General features: G+C 45.2%; 1 protein-coding gene across 1 annotated transcript in view; it reads right to left on the reverse strand.

The window, feature by feature from the left end:
• The window catches only part of HEG1 (heart development protein with EGF like domains 1), a 90029-nt gene that overhangs the window by 35243 nt on the left and 36201 nt on the right, over positions 1-18585 (reverse strand). Inside the window, exons 4-10 of the mRNA XM_042954357.1 lie at positions 16987-17340; positions 15724-16059; positions 11565-11831; positions 9532-10920; positions 7111-7227; positions 6365-6484; positions 2141-2244 (exon numbers count right to left, since the gene is read on the reverse strand). Coding sequence (XP_042810291.1) covers positions 2141-2244; positions 6365-6484; positions 7111-7227; positions 9532-10920; positions 11565-11831; positions 15724-16059; positions 16987-17340 — 2687 coding nt within the window. The remainder of the gene's footprint in view (positions 1-2140; positions 2245-6364; positions 6485-7110; positions 7228-9531; positions 10921-11564; positions 11832-15723; positions 16060-16986; positions 17341-18585) is intronic.

The raw sequence follows: 18585 nt of genomic DNA on the forward strand, positions 1-18585 counted from the left end.
CTGGTGAAAATGAACAAGTTAAGTAAGTCACTGAGCACCGTATACTGGGAGGGACAGCACCTCTGCACAGGATTCTAAGCCCCTGTACTCCCTTCGAAGGAAATACTGACCTATAGCACACCCAAGAGGCAGCTGTGGTGAAGTGACAAGAACACCAGGTATAGGGCTGGTAGACATAAAATCCTGCTGTATAGTAAAGAATTTAATCTTGCTCAAACAGAGGTCTGGCCCTTGGCTCCCAGAAGCTAATCAATAAGCTTTTGGAATATCCTTTGTCTACCTGGAGGCCCTGGGCCACTCCAAATATCTAATAACGTGACTTATGCAGGGGTTTGGGGTTATATGGTATCAGCCTAACCTCGAGAGGGGCTGGAGACTGAGGTCAGCCATGTGAGCGGTTGAATATGTCCATATATTTGCTCTAGACACCAAGATTCAAGTGAGCTTAGCAATACTCCATGAATACTGTATACATCATTGCCAGGAGGAGTTAACACAGTGCATGGCTCCATGGGGATAGGACAACTGGATGCATCAAATTTGGAATCCTCCTTGACTCTGCCCTATGTGTCTCTCCCATAGCTGACTGTAACAGGGACCTTTTCACTGTAATAAACCATAACCATGAGTTTAAGAGCTTTCACTGACATCTGAAGTCCTTACAGTGACTATCAAATCTGAGGGTGGTCTTGGGGATCCCCAAACTTGCAAATGGTGTCAGAAGTGAGGATGGTCTAGTGGGCTGTTCCTTAACTTTGCATCTGCTCTGTGTGAACTCAGGCAATGTCATTAACCTTCAGGGTCTCCCCAAATTCTAGCTGTAAATGTGTTGGCAATACCTCTTACAGGAGTGAGGCATCTGGCAAAGTGCCTGTCATAGACTAGATGCTCAATAGATACAGAGACAGAATTGGAATCTAAATGTCATGCAAATAAAATCTACAGTCCTATAAAATCCTATAGGTTTTGGCTAATATACTCTTACCTATAAAAAACAAGTAAAACTGAAATCAGAAATCAATTAATCTCTAAAACTTATATTAATGGCAATTTTCAATGTTCTGAACACCAAATCTTAGACTCAGGTAGCAGTTGAGAGGTAAAATTTACTATTTGAGCTTCTTTTTTTTGAAAGAAAGAGCAAGAGCGCAAGCGGGGAAAGGGCACAGAGATTGGAGGATAGAGGATCCGAAGCAGGCTCTATGCTGACAGCACAGAGCCTGATGTGGGGCTTGAACTCATGAACCGTGGGCTCATGCCCTGAGCCAAAGCTGGATGCTTAACTGGCTGAGCCACCCAGGTGCCCCTGAGCTTCATTTTTATCTCGTTTTCCTTCTTTTTAATTTTTCCTTACTTTTTCCACCTGACAAAAAGTAGGCAAAGAGGGAAAGAAGAGGAATCAAAGGCCTCTCGATAATCTTTAAAAAATTTTTTAATGTTTATTTATTTTTCAGAGAGAGACGGAGTGCGAGCAGTGGAGGGTCAGAGAGAGAGGGAGACACAGAATCCAAAGCAGACTCCAGGTTCCAAGCTATCAGCACAGAGCCCAACGCAGGGCTCGAACTCACGAACCATGAGATCATGACCTGAGCCGCAAGTCTGATGCTTAACCAACTGAACACTGAGGCTCCCCAAAGGCCCCTAGATAATCTGTGCAGTGAGTTCTCAACCCTGGAAAATCAGGATTAACTGTTATGTCTTTGGCATTCTCCTGAGGAAAAAGAGCATCATTCTCCCCAAGTTTGGAAACACAGAGCGAAAGTCACACAGCATGTCAACTGCAGATGGGAGAGTAGGATTTTCTGGATCTTTCCTCTTTGCCAATAGTTCTTATTGGTGCATACCATCTAACCGTCTGTGACTATGAATCTGCACAGGGAAAAGAAACGCCAAGGCACTGATAAAGGCTGCATGTGAGAGCACACCGAAGAAGTGCTTCTCCTGGGCGTCACTGGATCTCAGCACCTCCTTTCAATTTCCAAGACGCTTTTAATTTTACCATGAAGTTTACCTCCCAAATGTAATGGAAATGAACAATAGCCCAGGAAATATAGCTGGTCCTCACGAGGTTCCCAATTCTGAATGAAATTTGTTCTAGAAAACAAAGGACTCAAAGAAAGATGCTTTTCAGGAAACTTACTGTTCTGGTGATCTCATTTTCAACTTCACGTAGGTCTGAGTGTTTCTCCATGGTGGTATTGAGAAACGTTTTCTTTAATTTAAACTCTGTCACGAAGGTCCTAACTGAAAATGAGAACATAACCCGTGAGACCACGCAACTGGCCGACCGATACATAGCCGTGTGTTTGTAAATCTCTAGCATATCACTCTTAACTCCACCTCACAGGACAACCGTGGTGCCTGTCCTTCTCCTTGAGGATAGAGAACACCTCTCCCTCTTCTAGCTCCTCTCTAGGAAGGTGGGCTTCCACTGAGCAGAAGGCTCAGACTCAGTAAACCTTTGGGTCAAAAACTCCTTTTGCACGTGTGTGTGGGCTGCTGTGAGGAGCCATCCTGCCACCCTGCCAGTCGCCTCCTACATAGTAGATGCTCAGTGAAGCTGGGACGAGGAGGAAAGACCAGCTGGCCTAAATGACATAATCCCAGGAGGAGGGGGAGGGGATGTGGGGTCAAGCACAAAACATGCTCATCAGGCCTGAGAAAGCTTTCGATAGAGAAACGCTGTTGTTCTCTAGCCTACACTGCAAAGCCCTCAGCTTCAAGGGCAGGCTTTGGTTTCCTCTTCTCATCAGAGTTACCCCACCAGCCGCCATCCCTCTCGCATAGAGGAAATGCCCATTTTGTCGCTGATGAAAGAGACTTCCAGAAATCGGACAACGGATTCAGGACGACAGAGAGGCTGTGGAGGAAGGTGCCAAACATCTGTAGTGGGCCCAAGCTGCGGGGACTGCCAGGCCCCATGGTCACAAGCCAGGCAATGCAAACGACCCATATTCAAGATATTGTTTGAGCTCAGACTTGAAAGAAAGCAGCCCCGTTTTCAAGGCCCATTTCACTCATAAAATAAAATAGTACTCATCACTTTGTGCTGACTGGGCCTGAGGAGAATGGGACTTACAAATGGGCAGGCGACCAAAAATTAGCATAGCATGCTTTCTATCTGCCTCTTATCTTCCTTTATATTAAATTCTTATCTTTCCCTCTGGACAGGGAGGGAAAAAAAAAGACTCGAAACCCAGGAACCCATGAAGCTGCTCTTTCACAGAAAGCTTGCCTGCTGAATTAAGAAAAAGGCCCACAAATGAGCCAGGGAACATATTTAACATCTTATACTTACTGTCTAAAGCCCTTAATCCTTATTTAACATCTTTTTGCTTGTTCTACAGTTCACTGAAGCCAGCTGCTTAGGACTCTTTCTGAGCAGCAGGGAGCTCTTTGAAAACATTCTTGGCCAAATGAAAGCATTTCAGCATGCTCTAATTTGCATGTTCCTCTGATGTTTATGAACAATGAAGCTAAATGACTTGAAAAGGGAAAGATGATTGTTAACACAAAAGAACGGCTCTCCTCCTGATCTGAGGTGCCTGTGGGACACTGCACACAGGCTTCCACAACTCCCACCCCACTCCTTCATCTTCCTTCCTCACCCATCCAGACTGATACCCAGACTCTCTGGATGGAAATATACATATTGTAACTGTTACGTACACAGATCTCTTCCGAATCATGACAGTAAATGTGGCCTCTGCTTTAAGAGCAGCTCTGAAGACGGCATCACGCAGCGTCCTGCAGCCCCTGCACTCTGCCCAGCACACTGACGTCTTCATGCCTGCCTTTCATCATCTGGCTTTAAGGCAATTTTTTACTTCACATGCAACTAACTGCTGACTTATACGGGTTACATAAATTATTTTTTCGTTATTTATTTATTTTTATTTACTAAGTTTTTAATTTCAATTCCAGCATAGTTAACATAGTGATACATTCATTCCACATGTCCACTGTACACATCCATGCATCACCATGTGCTCATCCTGACAAGTGCCCTCCTTAACCCCCATCGCCTATTTTACCCATCCCCTGCCCGCCTCCCTCTGGTAACCGTCAGTTTGTTCTCTGTAGTTAAGGGTCTGTGTTTTGGTTTTCCTCTCTCTTTTTATAGAAATGAATTTTTAAAAGATCCATAAGTATTACTTTGTATTCAGAGTACTTAGTGTTTTCATTGCTGTCAATTCTGGTCCAAGAGGTTGGGGGCTAATGTTAAATGATACCTCCCATCTGGAGAACTCCCTCATTTTCAAAGCTTGCTCAGATACTTCATTTTATTTGCTCTTCACAATAACCTTGAGTGGGAAGCAGAGCAGGTGGTAATCTGATTTTACAGATGAGAAAATGGAGGCTCAGGGGTCATGGGCCGTAGGTGGTAGCTCCAGAGCTGGAAGCCAGGCAGCTGAGCTCCTGGCAAGAGCATTTTCCACACTGCTTCACAATAAAATCATTCCATCTTCACCCTCCTTAAACCAAAGACTCCTGGCCTATTTCTTCCAGGGGGTAGCTAAATGGAATCGGTTACCCCCAAAACAAATAAACTATTAGAGTAAGAGGAACTCTTGATTTTGAGTGATGTCTATATGCCTAGATTTTTTTTTCCTTTAAATAATGCTTTGACTTGATCCTTGTATTTTGAACAATTTCCAAAATCCTACCATTATTTTAGTAGGGTATCAACTGTTTGAAATACATTTCTAGGCCCAGGATGGAGCTGCTCCTGCCCAAGGTGCCACGTCAGCCAACCGAACTTTCGAGTTCTGTAAATGCCCCCCCCCCGTGACTAAAAATGCAGCATATTCAGTCGGTCAATTCCCCAACGCCAAGTCAACTATTGGCTATATACTTACTCCCTTGTCCTTGACCTTTCTAAATAAGGGCAGATATGCAAGCCTAGCCGATCATGCCGTGTTTCAGAAGTGATGCCGCTTCTAACACTCTATAAAACTCCTGCTTGCCCAAAACCCCTCAGGGAGAGAGCTCCACTGTTTGTGAGGCTCCGTACTCCCCCAGTCCACGACTGTTCCCCTTTAAATAAAGGACATCAAACTCATTACCTAGCCCTTCTAGTTTTGTCATTTGACACAATCTTTTTAAAAAATCTGATGATTCCCCTCAGCCTGTTAATTCACGCAAATATCACTTTTCAGAGGTCACAGACATTCATTCTCTCAAAAAAATATTTACTGAGCACTTTTTGTGTGTTAAGTATCACACCGGTCAATCAAAGGTGAGTCACTTTACCTACCAGTTTCCTTATCCAGACTAGATAACTCTATGCCCTTCACTTCTAATTTCTTCAACAAGTTCCATGTTGAACTGAACACTCTAACGCAAGGTTATACCCTGTGTGGAAGAAAGCTTTTATGATGAACACATTATTATGTGATGGGAGCTGTGGGCTGAAATGTGGCCTCTCATCAAACAAGCGTAGATACTTGGCCACTTAGCACCTGGTCAGGACCTTAGTTTTCACGTGGGTTGTTTGCTTTTTAACATGTAAGCTGGAGATTATATTTAAAATCAACCAGCTTCAGAACTATCAAATTAGGGAATGAAGTAGGACAATCTGTATGGTACAATTATGGCAGCTTTGGAAAAATGTATCTGCCTATGAACAGGACCATGAAGATCATTTTTAAAAATGAAAAGGAGGGGCGCCTGGGTGGCTCAGTTGGTTAAGCGGCCGACTTCGGCTCAGGTCATGATCTCACGGTCCGTGAGTTCGAGCCCCGCGTCAGGCTCTGTGCTGACAGCTCAGAGCCTGGAGCCTGTTTCAGATTCTGTGTCTCCCTCTCTCTGACCCTCCCCCGTTCATGCTCTGTCTCTGTCTCAAAAATAAAAATAAACATTAAAAAAAATAATAATAATAAAAAAAATGAAAAGGATGTGTGAATGTGGTAGGATAATCAGGGTTTTATTCTCTCTTTTTTCTCCTTAAAAATATATTTTTTATTATGTAGTTAGAATATCCTTTTGATATATATTTTTCCTAACTGTAGGGTGAACGGTTAAGCAAATAGTGTTATGCACAAATAATGGCCTATCCATGTACTCATTAGGAAGTTTGTAAAATATTTTTAATAACATGGAAAAATGTTTAAGATATAAAGTTTGTACAAATACTACATGGTTGCAATTGTATAAAAATATAATGCAGAGTAAAAAAAGATTGCAAATAAGGTGCTGTATCTCTGAGTGGTTGAAAAATAGGTAGCATCTTTACTTCTTTCTATATTCTTTAAGTTTATACCTTGGAAAGATCCTGACTGTTTAGGGAGGAAAACAATAAATGTTATTTTTAAAAATATTTTGTGGTACAGAAAAAAATTCCAAGATAGATTAATTCTCTTACCCAGGTTGCATATTCCTTTTTCCAACTGGTACCCAACCGGGCATTTGCAGGTATAGGATCCCTGAGTATTGTTGCACATGGCCAGGGGTGGGCAGGGGTTCAAGAGGCATTCATTCACATCTACAGAGGAGAGAAAACGGGGCCACACTGAACCTGCGGCAGACAGCAGAATCATTACCCAGTGCAGTGAGCACTTCCGAAGGGCCAAATGGCACTGGGTGCAGTGGGGCCCCAGAGATGAGTGGGATGTTGCCCTTGTCCTCAAGGGGCTGTCTATCTACAGGGGATGGAGGCCATCGTGTATATGACCAACTAGAAACAAATCAGGCTTTGAAAGTACAGAGAGAGTAGGAGATCCTGATGGAAGGGAGATTAAGGACTATTTCAGATAACATCTGAACTGGGACTGGAAGGACTTTAACAAGCAGATGGGGGTGGGGTTGCAGCCTGAGGCACCAGCAGCGAAGGCCACAGGCAGGAAAGCATAGGGGTCTTTAGGGAGCTATAGATGGCCCAGTGCAGTAGGGGCATAGGCAGCCCACCGAATGGAGCCGGATCATGGAGACGCATCAACATTATCGTCTGATGTTATTCCGCAGACAACACTTAAGTATGCCAACTCTCAAATAAGCAGGGTTTTTACTTATGAAAAATCTTGCTTTCCTACATTTTGAAGGAAAACAGCATTATTGCCTATCTCAAGGACATACTGTAGTACAGACCACTGGAGACACTTTTCCTCTTACCCATACTGCAGTCATCCCCTTGCCAGGAAGGTGAGCACATGCATCGATACCCACGGCTGCTGGAGTCCACAGAGCATTTCCCATCATGAAGACAAGGGTTAGTGGCACAGCTGTTAACTAAAAACACATTCCAGGAATAAAGCAGTTAATCACATAGGAAATGTAAAAGCAGCTCTAGGTAAATATTTAATTCTCCTGGCTAATATTTGATTTTTGCTTATTTCTGTTTACTTGCCCTGAGAGGTCGCACTACTAAAATAGAACGGGTTCCCGGGAGGTACAGAAGAGACGCTGAGGGACCGGATCCTGGCAGTAGTTTGTGTACGTGCACGTGTGTTAGACAATTGGATCCTTGAATGCAAGAATTGGTTCCAATCCTAATGCTGCTTACAGGTCACTCAGTTCAAGGCTGATGATTATATCGCCTTTGACACTCAGAAAATTCTACTTGAATCTCTGCCAATTTAAAACACACATCGGGGGAGAAGTGGTCCCTGATTAACCATCCTCCCTGCTCCAGGATTCCCCCGTTCCAAAAAAATCTTAAAATATAACTGGGCCTCCACATATGGTGCAATCATTTGGAAAAACAATCGAAGTTGTGCACTGCAGTGCCCTCTCTTTACATAATGTCACTATGAACCCTATCTAATTCATCTAGGCCCTAATAGTGCCCAGGCTTCAGCATCATCTTAGACTCCCGGGGCGGAGACCACAACTCTCTGTTTTGGTATCTATAACTAGCATTGTCATGCTCTAGTTATGTAATAACTGCGTAATAAAGCCTTCTGACACATGCTCAGAGAAGCTGAAACCCACAACATAACTGCATCATTTCCAAGCAGAAAAATTGCTGGAAGAATGAGAAAAGGATGGCAGGAGTCAAGAGTTGTAATGCCAAAAAAATAATCCTGAGAACAAATGAGCTAAACCTAACAATGGTGTTCCTATTTTGCAAGGCTACTTTAAATATACCTAAAACTACCCAAAGAGGCACAGGACATGCATAACCAAACACCGTACCATGGATACTGTCATAAAAAATATATTAACAGGAAGTAACAATGTTACTTATTCTTGCCTAGAGTTATCATTGTAATGACTACAATCGGCTTTAAGGGAGATTTGTGAATTAGGTTCCATCTGGTATTGGAATAGATTTGGCTGGAAATGAAGCCCTGTGAGTCCTGAAGCAGGGCTCCCAGCTTCCCTGGAGAAGGATCCACCTTTCATTTCCCAGAGGTGTTCAAATCACTGGCACAAAAGAGACACTGATTCGCCTGACATGGGGGGGCTGGTGGCAGGGGTGGTCATGGCCCTCCAGCCCCCAGGCTGACCGTGGCTGATTGGCTGGAACTCAGACACTAACTGAGCTCCCTTGCTCTAGTCACTACAAAGTACTTCTCTTCTTTCTTCTTTCCTTAAGACGTCAAGCTCCAGGGGTGCCTGGGTGGCTCAGTCAGTTAAGCATCCGACTTCGGCTCAGGTCATGATTTCACAGTTCATGAGTTTGAGCCCTGCATCAGGCTCTGTGCTGACAACTCAGAGCCTGGAGCCTACTTCAGATTCTGTGTCTCCCTCTCTCTCTGCCCCTCCCCCACTTGTGTGTGTGCGCGCTCTCTCTCTGTCAAAGATAAATAAGGATTTAAAAAATTAATTTAAAAAAACGAAAATAAAAAAAGATGTCAGGCTTATATAAGCCCTTCGCAGTTTTCCTTTTCTGGATCTGGACAAGCCGAATGTACAAATTTGAACACGACATCGAAAGATATACCATTCTAATTTCTTCTGCCTTTCCTTAAACTATGAAGAATCATGTGAATGGTTTGATTTCCCTCATACCAGCCACTTCAACATGAATATAAAGATAACCTCAAGAGTAATGTCAAGAAGCTCAGGTCACCCTGTCACTATCAGAAAAGGTTAGTTCATCATCCCTTTGCCCGCATTTGTCCACTAGCAACACGTTCTTAGGAAGACCAAGGAGCCCAGCTTCCCTTGAATCAAGAGAAGCCTTCCCAGTGACTGAGAGGCTGGCTGACTGAGAGGCTCAGGGCTCTGACCGGCGGACAGAGCCTACTCATTCCCTGTGTCAGAAAGGCCACCTAAAGCTTCTCGATGCAGTTCTTCCACTGTCCCATCCCACAGCACTGACCCTCTCTGGCCTCACAAGACTTAAAGGCATGCCTGAAAGGCTCTTGCATTTCTGGGAATTATAAGCCACAACGGTGCTACCTACTGATGCCATACACGGCCAATGGCATCCTCACCTCTTCCTTTAGGGAGAGTTAGGTAACTCAGAGGTGAGAAAATTAGGTCATCCATGACATTGTGTTATAAGAGGACAACACAGACACGGAACTATTGCAAATCTGCCACACATTCACAGGCATCCTGAGCCTGTGCGGCTCCGCCTTCTACCTGGAGCTGCCGATGACAGTGCTGTCGGTGACGGTGTGCTGCCCCGAGCAGCGAAGGTAGTAGATCTAGGAGTCAGTACTTGGTCTGTGGAAACGCCTACGGTCTGGGGAGAAGGAGATGTTCCGAGGAAGTGTGAAGCCGGGCTGTTCTCTTCCGTCACACCGAGCCCCGTGGTCGGTCCTTTCGCCGACGTGGGTACACTGGTCAGGGGCACCAACTGGGTGGTAGCATCTACGTGGGCTTGGCTCCTTTCCGTGGTGACAGCACTTTCTGTTGAGATTCGTGGTACTGGAATTTCAGGGCTGGTTGGCAAGAGCTGCTTTCCAGCTGTAGTCTGTACTGTTGTGGGGTCAGCCATCAGGGCTGCTGTGGTTGACGCAGAGCTGGGGGGATGAGAGGTCTCAAGAATGGTGGTTGTCAAAGCTGGAGACATTCGGGCTATGCTGGTGCTTACGGCTGGAAGGGTTTGCTCAGTGGAGGACTCTGTTAAGGCCGAGGGCATAGGGATCCCTGAGGTAGACCTCATTGTTACAGCTTTGGTGGCCTCTGTGGGCAGAGACTCCAGGCTCGGTGGCTTTGACTCTGTAATGACTTTCTCATGGTATGGGTTACTCTGGTTCTTAGGATTTGCTGTTTGACTACTGGGGAGCATTGCCATAGACAATGCCATTGTCGCTGTCTGAACTGGAGTCACAGGCAGGACCAGGGTAGAAGGTGAAGGTGCCAGCGTTGTTTGGGAGGTGGACAGCGAGGCAGGGGTAGATGCTGTCAGGGACGCTGGTGAGGAAGACACAGGTGTGGGTGCATGGGGAGTGGACTGCAGTGGAAGAGTAGAGGCCCCGGTTGATGGTAAGATTGAGGAGAATGACTGGTGGGACTGGGATACTGAGGGCAGGGGCAAAGGGGGTCCCGAAGAAGAAGAAGAAGAAGAAGAAGAAGAAGAAGAAGAAGAAGAAAAAGAAGAAGAAGGAGAAGGAGGAGGAGGAGAAGAAGAGGAAGAAGAGTTGCCAGTCGATCCAGCATCAGCGTCCAGAAGAACCAACGTGTTTGGCATGTTAATGGTGGATGTGTAGGACGGAAGGTTGGCTGTGCGCAGAGCCAGGGACTCGGTGGAAGGCTGGGCGTACTCCCCTTCATAGGATGACACATTACTTCTTTCAGTCTGAGCCTGAGAAGAGGAAGAATAGTCTGAATGTGAAGAGTTTGAGATCTTAGCAGAAGAGGTCGAACTCTCCCTTATGTCCGGGGTTGAACTGTTGTCTACAATGGACAGCAATGCCCGTTCTCCTTTGGTAAAAGTAGAGGAGACATAGGTGTGGTCTGCGTAGTCGCTGGAAGCCTTCTGTTCAAAGTCCGTGCCACTCACTTGACTGTAGCTAATTCCAGTGACTGTAAATGGAAACACCAAAGTTAGGTCAACTAGACATACAAGAAATATCCCAAACACATACTAAACGCTTTCTTTGGAGAGGTGGTTTTCAATGGCGAGCCCTCTGGATGAGCAGTGTGGGAAGGCAGGAACGGGCAGGGTCTGCGCAGAGTATATTTACCCTCCTGGGAGGAGTGTGGGTGGCAGCAATGCAAATGGTAATAAAAGAGAAGTGGGGCCAGGGGCTGAAGAATAGGGAATAGGTCCAAATTCCTTCCACATGCCTTTTTTGATAAAAGCAAACTGGTATCTGAAAAGCTCTTAAGACCCCGACAGAACAATTGTTCTGTCTAAATGGAAAAAGGAAAACCCTCCCCATTTTCCATTCTGTGTAATGATAATGAGATATTTCTTTCCCAGGAGACTGGCCTTGGCCACAACTGGTTGGTCTCCTTTATTCCAAGTATCCTGGTGGACAACACCGTAAGTGCCTTAGCCAAGTGCGTGTGGGGATGGGGTGGGGGGGGTGAGAGAACCTAGAAAGTTCTCTTCAGACAGAGCTTGTAAGGTACTTTCTGGGTTGACAGCAAACGTAATCCTTCTAGGACTGTGAGTACGCTGACAGGTGAGCTGAAGGAACGTGGGAAGAGACCCTGCTCCTCACCTCCCAGGGCTGGTGAGGCCGCCAGGGAACCGGAGACCAGGTGGGCGTCAGCAGTCACCGTCACGTTCCCGTGCTGGGTGGCACTCTCGGTTTCTCTGGGCACCACAGAGTGCCCCACTTCTGCAGAACTTGTGCTCGTGTTGGTGAGAGACCGTGACGTGCGCTCTGCAGTCCCCGGGAAAGTAGCTGCAGTGTGCGGGTGGGGAGCCTCGGCAGTCCCCTCCTGCGCGGCAGAACTTCCTCCAGGCTCAGGACCCTCCTCGGTGGCTACAAGGAGATTGAAAGGGGATGGCCAGTCAGTACAGGGGTGCAGCAGCACTGTCAGAAGCCTCAGGAATGAGCCTCCCTTCGTGCACTAAGTTAGCCGAAGTGCTTCCCTGTGCTTTCCCTGGTCTTTATGTGAAACTCACACGTGGGAAAACGAGATGCGTTGTCCCCCGCCCCACAGATCACAACCACAACCTCAAGAGGCACTGCCGACCAGCATATCCGTTCAGGTGACCTGGATTTATGGGAAGGTTTACCACTTCAGCGAACAGGATCAATATTGTATTTCTGCTCCATGATACATAACAAATAGAGTTTACATCAGGGAAATCGGTGGTGGTGGCAGGGGAGGTGAATGCTCAGCAAAAGGCTAACAACCCCTTTGGGGCTTTATACTTTCTGACAAGTCACAGGAGGGAGACCCCCAGGACTCTGAAGGCTTTTTACTTCCTGGTAGGACCAGTGATACCTGAACTGAATGGGGTTTGCCGTTCTTTTAGAGTTTTGGTTTTTCCCCTTAATGCATGGTGGTTGGAGGTAAAGATGGGCTTATTTTCTGTTTTGTGTTATTTTTTTAATGCATTTATTTATTTTCTTGGTGGGGATGGAATAGGGACAGGTGACACATGAAAACATCCTTTTCCTCCTTTCTTGAGTGTATGTTTTATACTATAAGCTCAAAGAATCTAATATTAGATTATCAAATAAACTCTTCTTCTCAGAAATTATGGAAAGGAGGTCTAACTCTTCTTGGCCTAAATACTTCCTAATCTGGATCTATAAGAAAACAAGTTATTTCCCTGGTTCTTATTCCTATTCTCATACCAGACTAGCTCTTTTTTTTTTCTCAAGTTTATTTATTTATTTAAGTAATCTCTACACGCAATGTGGGGCTCGAACTCACGACCTCGAGATCAAGAGTCGCACACTCCTCTGTGCCAGTCAGGTGCCCCCAGACTAGCTCTTGATGGACACACCCCAATGGAAAACAGAGGTAGAGCTGCATGTTAGGTAAGTTCACCTCATGATACGTTTGCATTAACTGACAGACAGGAATGAGTGTGGGGACAGGGATACACAGTGAGCTGGAGCAGCACGGAGACAGCCAGGAGGCAGGTGAGATGTGACTTGACCAGGCTGAAGGGCCTAAGAAACTCATGGGAAGTCCACCAGGAGAGGCTTGAGGGCCGCAAGTTCCCCGGGCAGAGAAAACAAGGCCTGGGGTGGGAGGATTGTAAGACTCTTAAATGGAATTTAGGCGAACCACCACATCAGGCTTCCAGGGTTTAGAAAGTGGAGAATCGTGACCTGAGATGGAGGGGCTGCATCCAAACCCAGAAAAAGGAACAGACCATGAACTCTGAGGGGCTGGATGGCAGAATCAGTTCACTGTGAGTGATTCAGAGCAAATGAGATAAGGCATTTGGCTAACCGACAGCGAGTTGGTTTCAGAAAGGAGGCTATTCCTTATGTAGCTCTTTATAACTGAACGCTGAGACCTGCTCACACTGACATCACAATTTCCATACAAACCAAGGGCACACGCATTATGGAGCAAAGGGTCCTAGCACTGAAGAGATGCACGCGGGAAAGGCACCTGAGCTCCTGGTCTGAGGAGGAGAAACGTTGAGCCCCACATTGTGAGGGTGGAAAATGACTCCTTTTGTTTAGGAGACAGATAATGCATTTTCCATGCACACACACGAAAGAACATAAATATTCTCCACCCATGCATGTGGTATTCTTTCATGACAAGCATATGCTTTTCCACGTCACATCAGTAGTAATAAACGCGAGTTTTCCTCACCAGTTAGGATGTTCATATGGGGGAAAGGGAGCTGCTATTATTAGTAGTGGTGGAGAGGTAAGAATGTAAACCTGTTATAACCTTAAATGATCAATTATTGCATTTTTGCTTTAGTCAGTACATGCTTTGCATTGACAAGGTTGCTGAGAATGGTTTATGAAATTGCCCAAAAATGTTATTAAAAAGGACCATCCAAGAAAAAGTTTTCTCAAATTGATAAACTGGACTTCATCAAAATTAAAAACCTTTGTGCTGCAAATGATATTGTCAAGAAAGTGAAAAGAAAATGCACAGAACGGGGGGAAATATCTGCAAATGCTTTATCTGATAAAGGACTAGTGCCCAGACTACAGAAAGAATTCCTAACTACTTTTAAAATGGTCAAAAGAGGGGCACCTGGGTGGCTCAGTCGGTTGAGCGTCCGACTTCGGCTTGGATTATGATCTCATAGTCTGTGAGTTCGAGCCCCAAGTCGGGCTCTGTGCTGACAGCCCAGAGCCTGAAGCCTGCTTCGGATTCTGTGTCTCCCTCTCTCTCTGACCCTCCCCCATTCATGCTCTGTCTCTCTCTGTCTCAAAAATAAACATTAAAAAAAGTAAAAAAAATGAAAATAAAAATAAAATGGTCAAAAGATCAGAAAAGACTTTCCCAAAAGTGAAAAGATACACAACATCATTAGTCAGCCAGAAAATGCAAATCAGAACCACTCGTGACACCACTTCACACCCCCCAGGATGACTAGAATCAAAAAAAAGATGAACAACAGGAGGTGAAGAAGCCGAGAAACTAGGATCCCCCATCCTTCCTGGTGGCGGTATAAAGATATAAAGCAGTGCAGCTGCTATGGAAAACAGTTTGACAATTCCTCAAGAAACAGGGCTACCATAGAAGCCAGCCATTCCAACAGAATTTAAAACACATATTCAAAAAATAAAAAATAAAATTAAAAAAAATAGGGGCGCCTGGGTGGCTCAGTCGGTTAAGCATCCGACTTCAGCTCAGGTCACGATCTCACGGTCTGTGAGTCCATGAGTTCGAGCCCCGCGTCGGGCTCTGGGCTGATGGCTCAGAGCCTGGAGCCTGCTTCCGATTCTGTGTCTCCCTCTCTCTCTGCCCCTCCCCCGTTCATGCTCTGTCTCTCTCTGTCTCAAAAATAAATAAACGTTAAAAAAAAAATTTAAAAAAATAAATAAATAAAAAAAATAAAACACACGTCCACACAAAAACTTGTACTGGAATGTTCACCATGGTACTACTCACAAGAGACGAAAGGTGGGAAAAACCCACATGTGCAATCGTTGACAAAAGGAAAAACGAATGTGGCACATCCGTGCGATGGAACTAGTACTCAGCCACACAAAGGAACGAGGTACTGTCACACGCTACAACATGGACAAACCTCCAATGCACTATGCTAAGTGAAAACCACAACAGGCCACCTATTGTATGATTTCCTCCATAAACTGTCTAGAATAGGCACATCCACAGAGACAGAGAGTTAAGTTAGTGGCTGTCAGAGGCTGGGAGGAGGACAGAACACAGAGTGACTACTGATGAGCACCGGGTTCCCTTCTCGGAATTAGACAGTAGTGGTGGCCGCGCAACTTTGTAAATACACTAAAATACACTGAATTGTATACTTTAAATGGGCAAATTGCATAGAATGGGGATTATATCTTCATAAAAGCTGATTAGACAAGAGGGAGAGTTGCTCTTGACGAATGCCCGGACTTGGGGTGAACAACCACCCATGAGAAGGTGTAATTTTCACCTTCCAGAAGCTGTGTGATTGAGGAAGGCATGGGGGTGTGGGGTAGGCTACAGGGCGAGGAAGGACATGGACACAGAAGTCCCTGAGCTGTGTGTGACAGGGGCGGGTGGCAATAGCAGCTCCGGGGAGATGTACCAGAAAAAAAAGAGATATACAGATAGAAGAATGGCCTGGGAATAGTGACAGCAGAGGGGCCTCTGGAGTGGTCCATTAACGCACGGCCTTACTGTGCCACAGAAGAGCATGAGCCTCGTAAGCCCTTTGCCTTCCGAGTGGTGCAGTTCTGTGAAGTGGAAACTCACTTGAGCACTCACCACGTGCTGCTGAGGAATCCAGGCTTTCTGAGGAGGATGAGGACAAAGACTCGGTGGCCGGCTCAGAGTAGCTCCTGTCGCCCAGTGCTGCGTCACTTCCTCTAGACTGGGACACAGAGGCTGAGAACCGGGTCAGCACTGAGGCGTTCACAACTTCAGGATAGGAAGTGGAGCTTCCTGTCGCATCTGCGAATGTCTTGCTATTGGTCAAGAACCAGCGTGCTGTGCTGGCTCCACTTCTGCCCGACAGGACTGACCTAGACACAGTCTCAGTTTGAGACATGGGACTTCCATCCTCTGCGTCTGAGCTGCTGGCAAGCTGCTCTCCTCCCAAGGCTGTAAGATGTCAAGGAAACAAATGTCATGACATGGATGTGAAAGAGATTCCCCAACAGCTGAGACGTGAGTCTTCTCTAGGGAAAGGTTCCCTTTGCAAGGATCTTGTATGGTATTTATTTTACGTGTAACCTGGCATGCATTTTCATGTTCTAAATAATTATTTCAAAACTCTTCAGTGTCAATAAGATAGCAATACTAAAAATAAGCCCTGGTGAAGAAGGGAGCCTTTAAAGAACAAGTGCAAAGTAGCAGAGCAACTTCTAGGCTGTGGTGTTTTACTCCCTTTCCCCAAAAGTGGTCAAGGGAAGGAATATGTTATGTCCAACAACAAATATGATGTGCCTACCTACAGTGCTTAGTCACATGCATCTTTCCAAAACAGTTCCATTATTAATAAAGATTATTCTAAGTTGCAAGTATAGCAAACAAAAAATAAACTATACGGCATAACCTGAAGCCATGAATTTGGAGGAATATATTTATACCTGTACATTTTATTTGGAAGAATGATCTGTACATAAAATAGCTCCAGCTAGTCTGAAAGAGCAGGCCAGCCCTCACCTTGAAGACAATCCCACAGAGCGATAACATGCAATTGACAGTGACCGCTCCAAGGCCAAGCTCTCAGCTCTGCTGTGAACAAGCTACATGCCCGTGCCCTCATTTCTTAAACCCTCTGGGTCTTAGTTTCCTCGTCTATAAAAGAGCAGGAGGAATGATGCCTGTCTGATGAACTTCACAATGTTCGCATAAGGACAAAAATCAAAATGTGATAATGTGGTATACCAGATAAAGGAGATGGTGTTAGCTAAGAACACACTTTATTTATTTTTTGAGATTTCAAATGGTCTTGAAGTGATCTTTTAAGGCAATCCAATAGTTTTTAAAAGTGCATGATAGATCAAGTAAAAATTAAATACTTACTTGGGGAATCATTTTGCCAGAATTCCACTGAGACCCCAGAAGATGTGAGGCCAAATCCATTTTCTGTGGATGGCTCAGTGAATTCCCCATCCCCTGGATTCCTGATTACTCCACTGCCTCTTCTCAGCTCTGCCTCAAAGGGTGAAGAACGGGCTGATACTGAAGTCATGGCAATTTCTGAGTCCTTGGGGGAATGCTCCGTCTCATTTAGAGGTCGTGGACTGCCGGTTAAAGACTGGAGCATCCCTGGGACACCACTGGGGAGCGTGGTGGTAACACGCACACTCTGTGTCCCATTCAGCAAGGTGCTTCGGAGAGTAGTGGAGTTGTTAAGCATCTCAGTGCTTCCAGAAGCTAAAACAGAAGAAAATATGCTTTAAGACTACTCAAGAGTTGAGGGCGCCTGGGTGGCTCAATCAGTTAAGCTTCCGACTTTGGCTCAGGTCATGATTTTGTGGTCTGTGAGTTTGAGCCCTGCGTTGGGCTCTGTGCGGATAGCTCAGAGCCTGGAGCCTGCTTTGGATTCTGTGTCTCCCTCTTTCTCTCTGCCCCTCCCTCACTCATGCTGTCTCTCTCTCTCTTTCAAAAGTAAACAAACATAAAAAAAAACACTTAAAAAAAAGATTACTCAAGGGTTTAAGAAAATCAGGGATGTATCTAGATACAAATAATGTTTATTACATTTTGTTGGATAAATCTAGATAATGTAGACCTAATATAGATAAACACATTTGACACTCTCTCTTCACAGGCTCTGATTCTCACAGAGTTCAGTGAAGAAGCAGTGAGGTCCTTCAAGCACAATGAAAAGCTTCGGCTCTGGCTGAAAGGAAAATGGAACAAAGCCTCTAGACATTCTTTGCCTTGGCTTTTATAGAGGAAGGTAAAAACTTGTACTCTTGAATTCCACCTTATAGATCATGTAGGGACAGGCCATTGTGATAAGGTACAGGTTTTTGTTTTGTTTTATTTTAGCAATGTAACCCTTTTGTTCAAATGCTATTACAGATTAAAACCCGTATGTAAAAAATGAATAAAAGTAAGGCGGTGGTAGGAGCCCAGCCCCCAGGTCACCATTGGGGAGGCCAGGGCTCCACAGACCACAGTGGGAACAATACTAGCCTAGAGCAATAATTTCTGGCCTTGTCACCATTAAGGGTTCTTTATTATTTCCTACTTCATGGCCACCGTAACCCTTATGTTCTGAAAGACTATAAACTGAACTGCATTTAAGAAGTAACAGAGCTTCTAACCAGCAGGAGATACTCAGTGTTACCCCACTGATTTGATTTAATTCCATCCAAAAGCAAACAAGCTTCATTATCATAGTTAGCCTCATTGGGCTTTGGACACCGACTCTCAAGCTTACATACTACCCCAGTGGACCACTAGCAAGTCGAAGACTCCAGGCTGGGAACAGTTTTTCTGATGAAAAGGATGGCAGGATGGCAGACACTGGATTAATTTGCCAAGAACCTCAAAAATGGATTGATAGGCCATTTTGGTCAAAATGCGCAGCCTGTTCCACAGGAGTACAGGTGGCTTGCTCATGTCTCCCTTCCACAAAGAACTTTCCAAAGGATACCCTGAGAACTGGCC

Source organism: Panthera leo, chromosome C2 (genome assembly GCF_018350215.1).
Source record: "Panthera leo isolate Ple1 chromosome C2, P.leo_Ple1_pat1.1, whole genome shotgun sequence".
Classification (NCBI taxonomy): Eukaryota; Metazoa; Chordata; class Mammalia; order Carnivora; family Felidae; genus Panthera; species Panthera leo.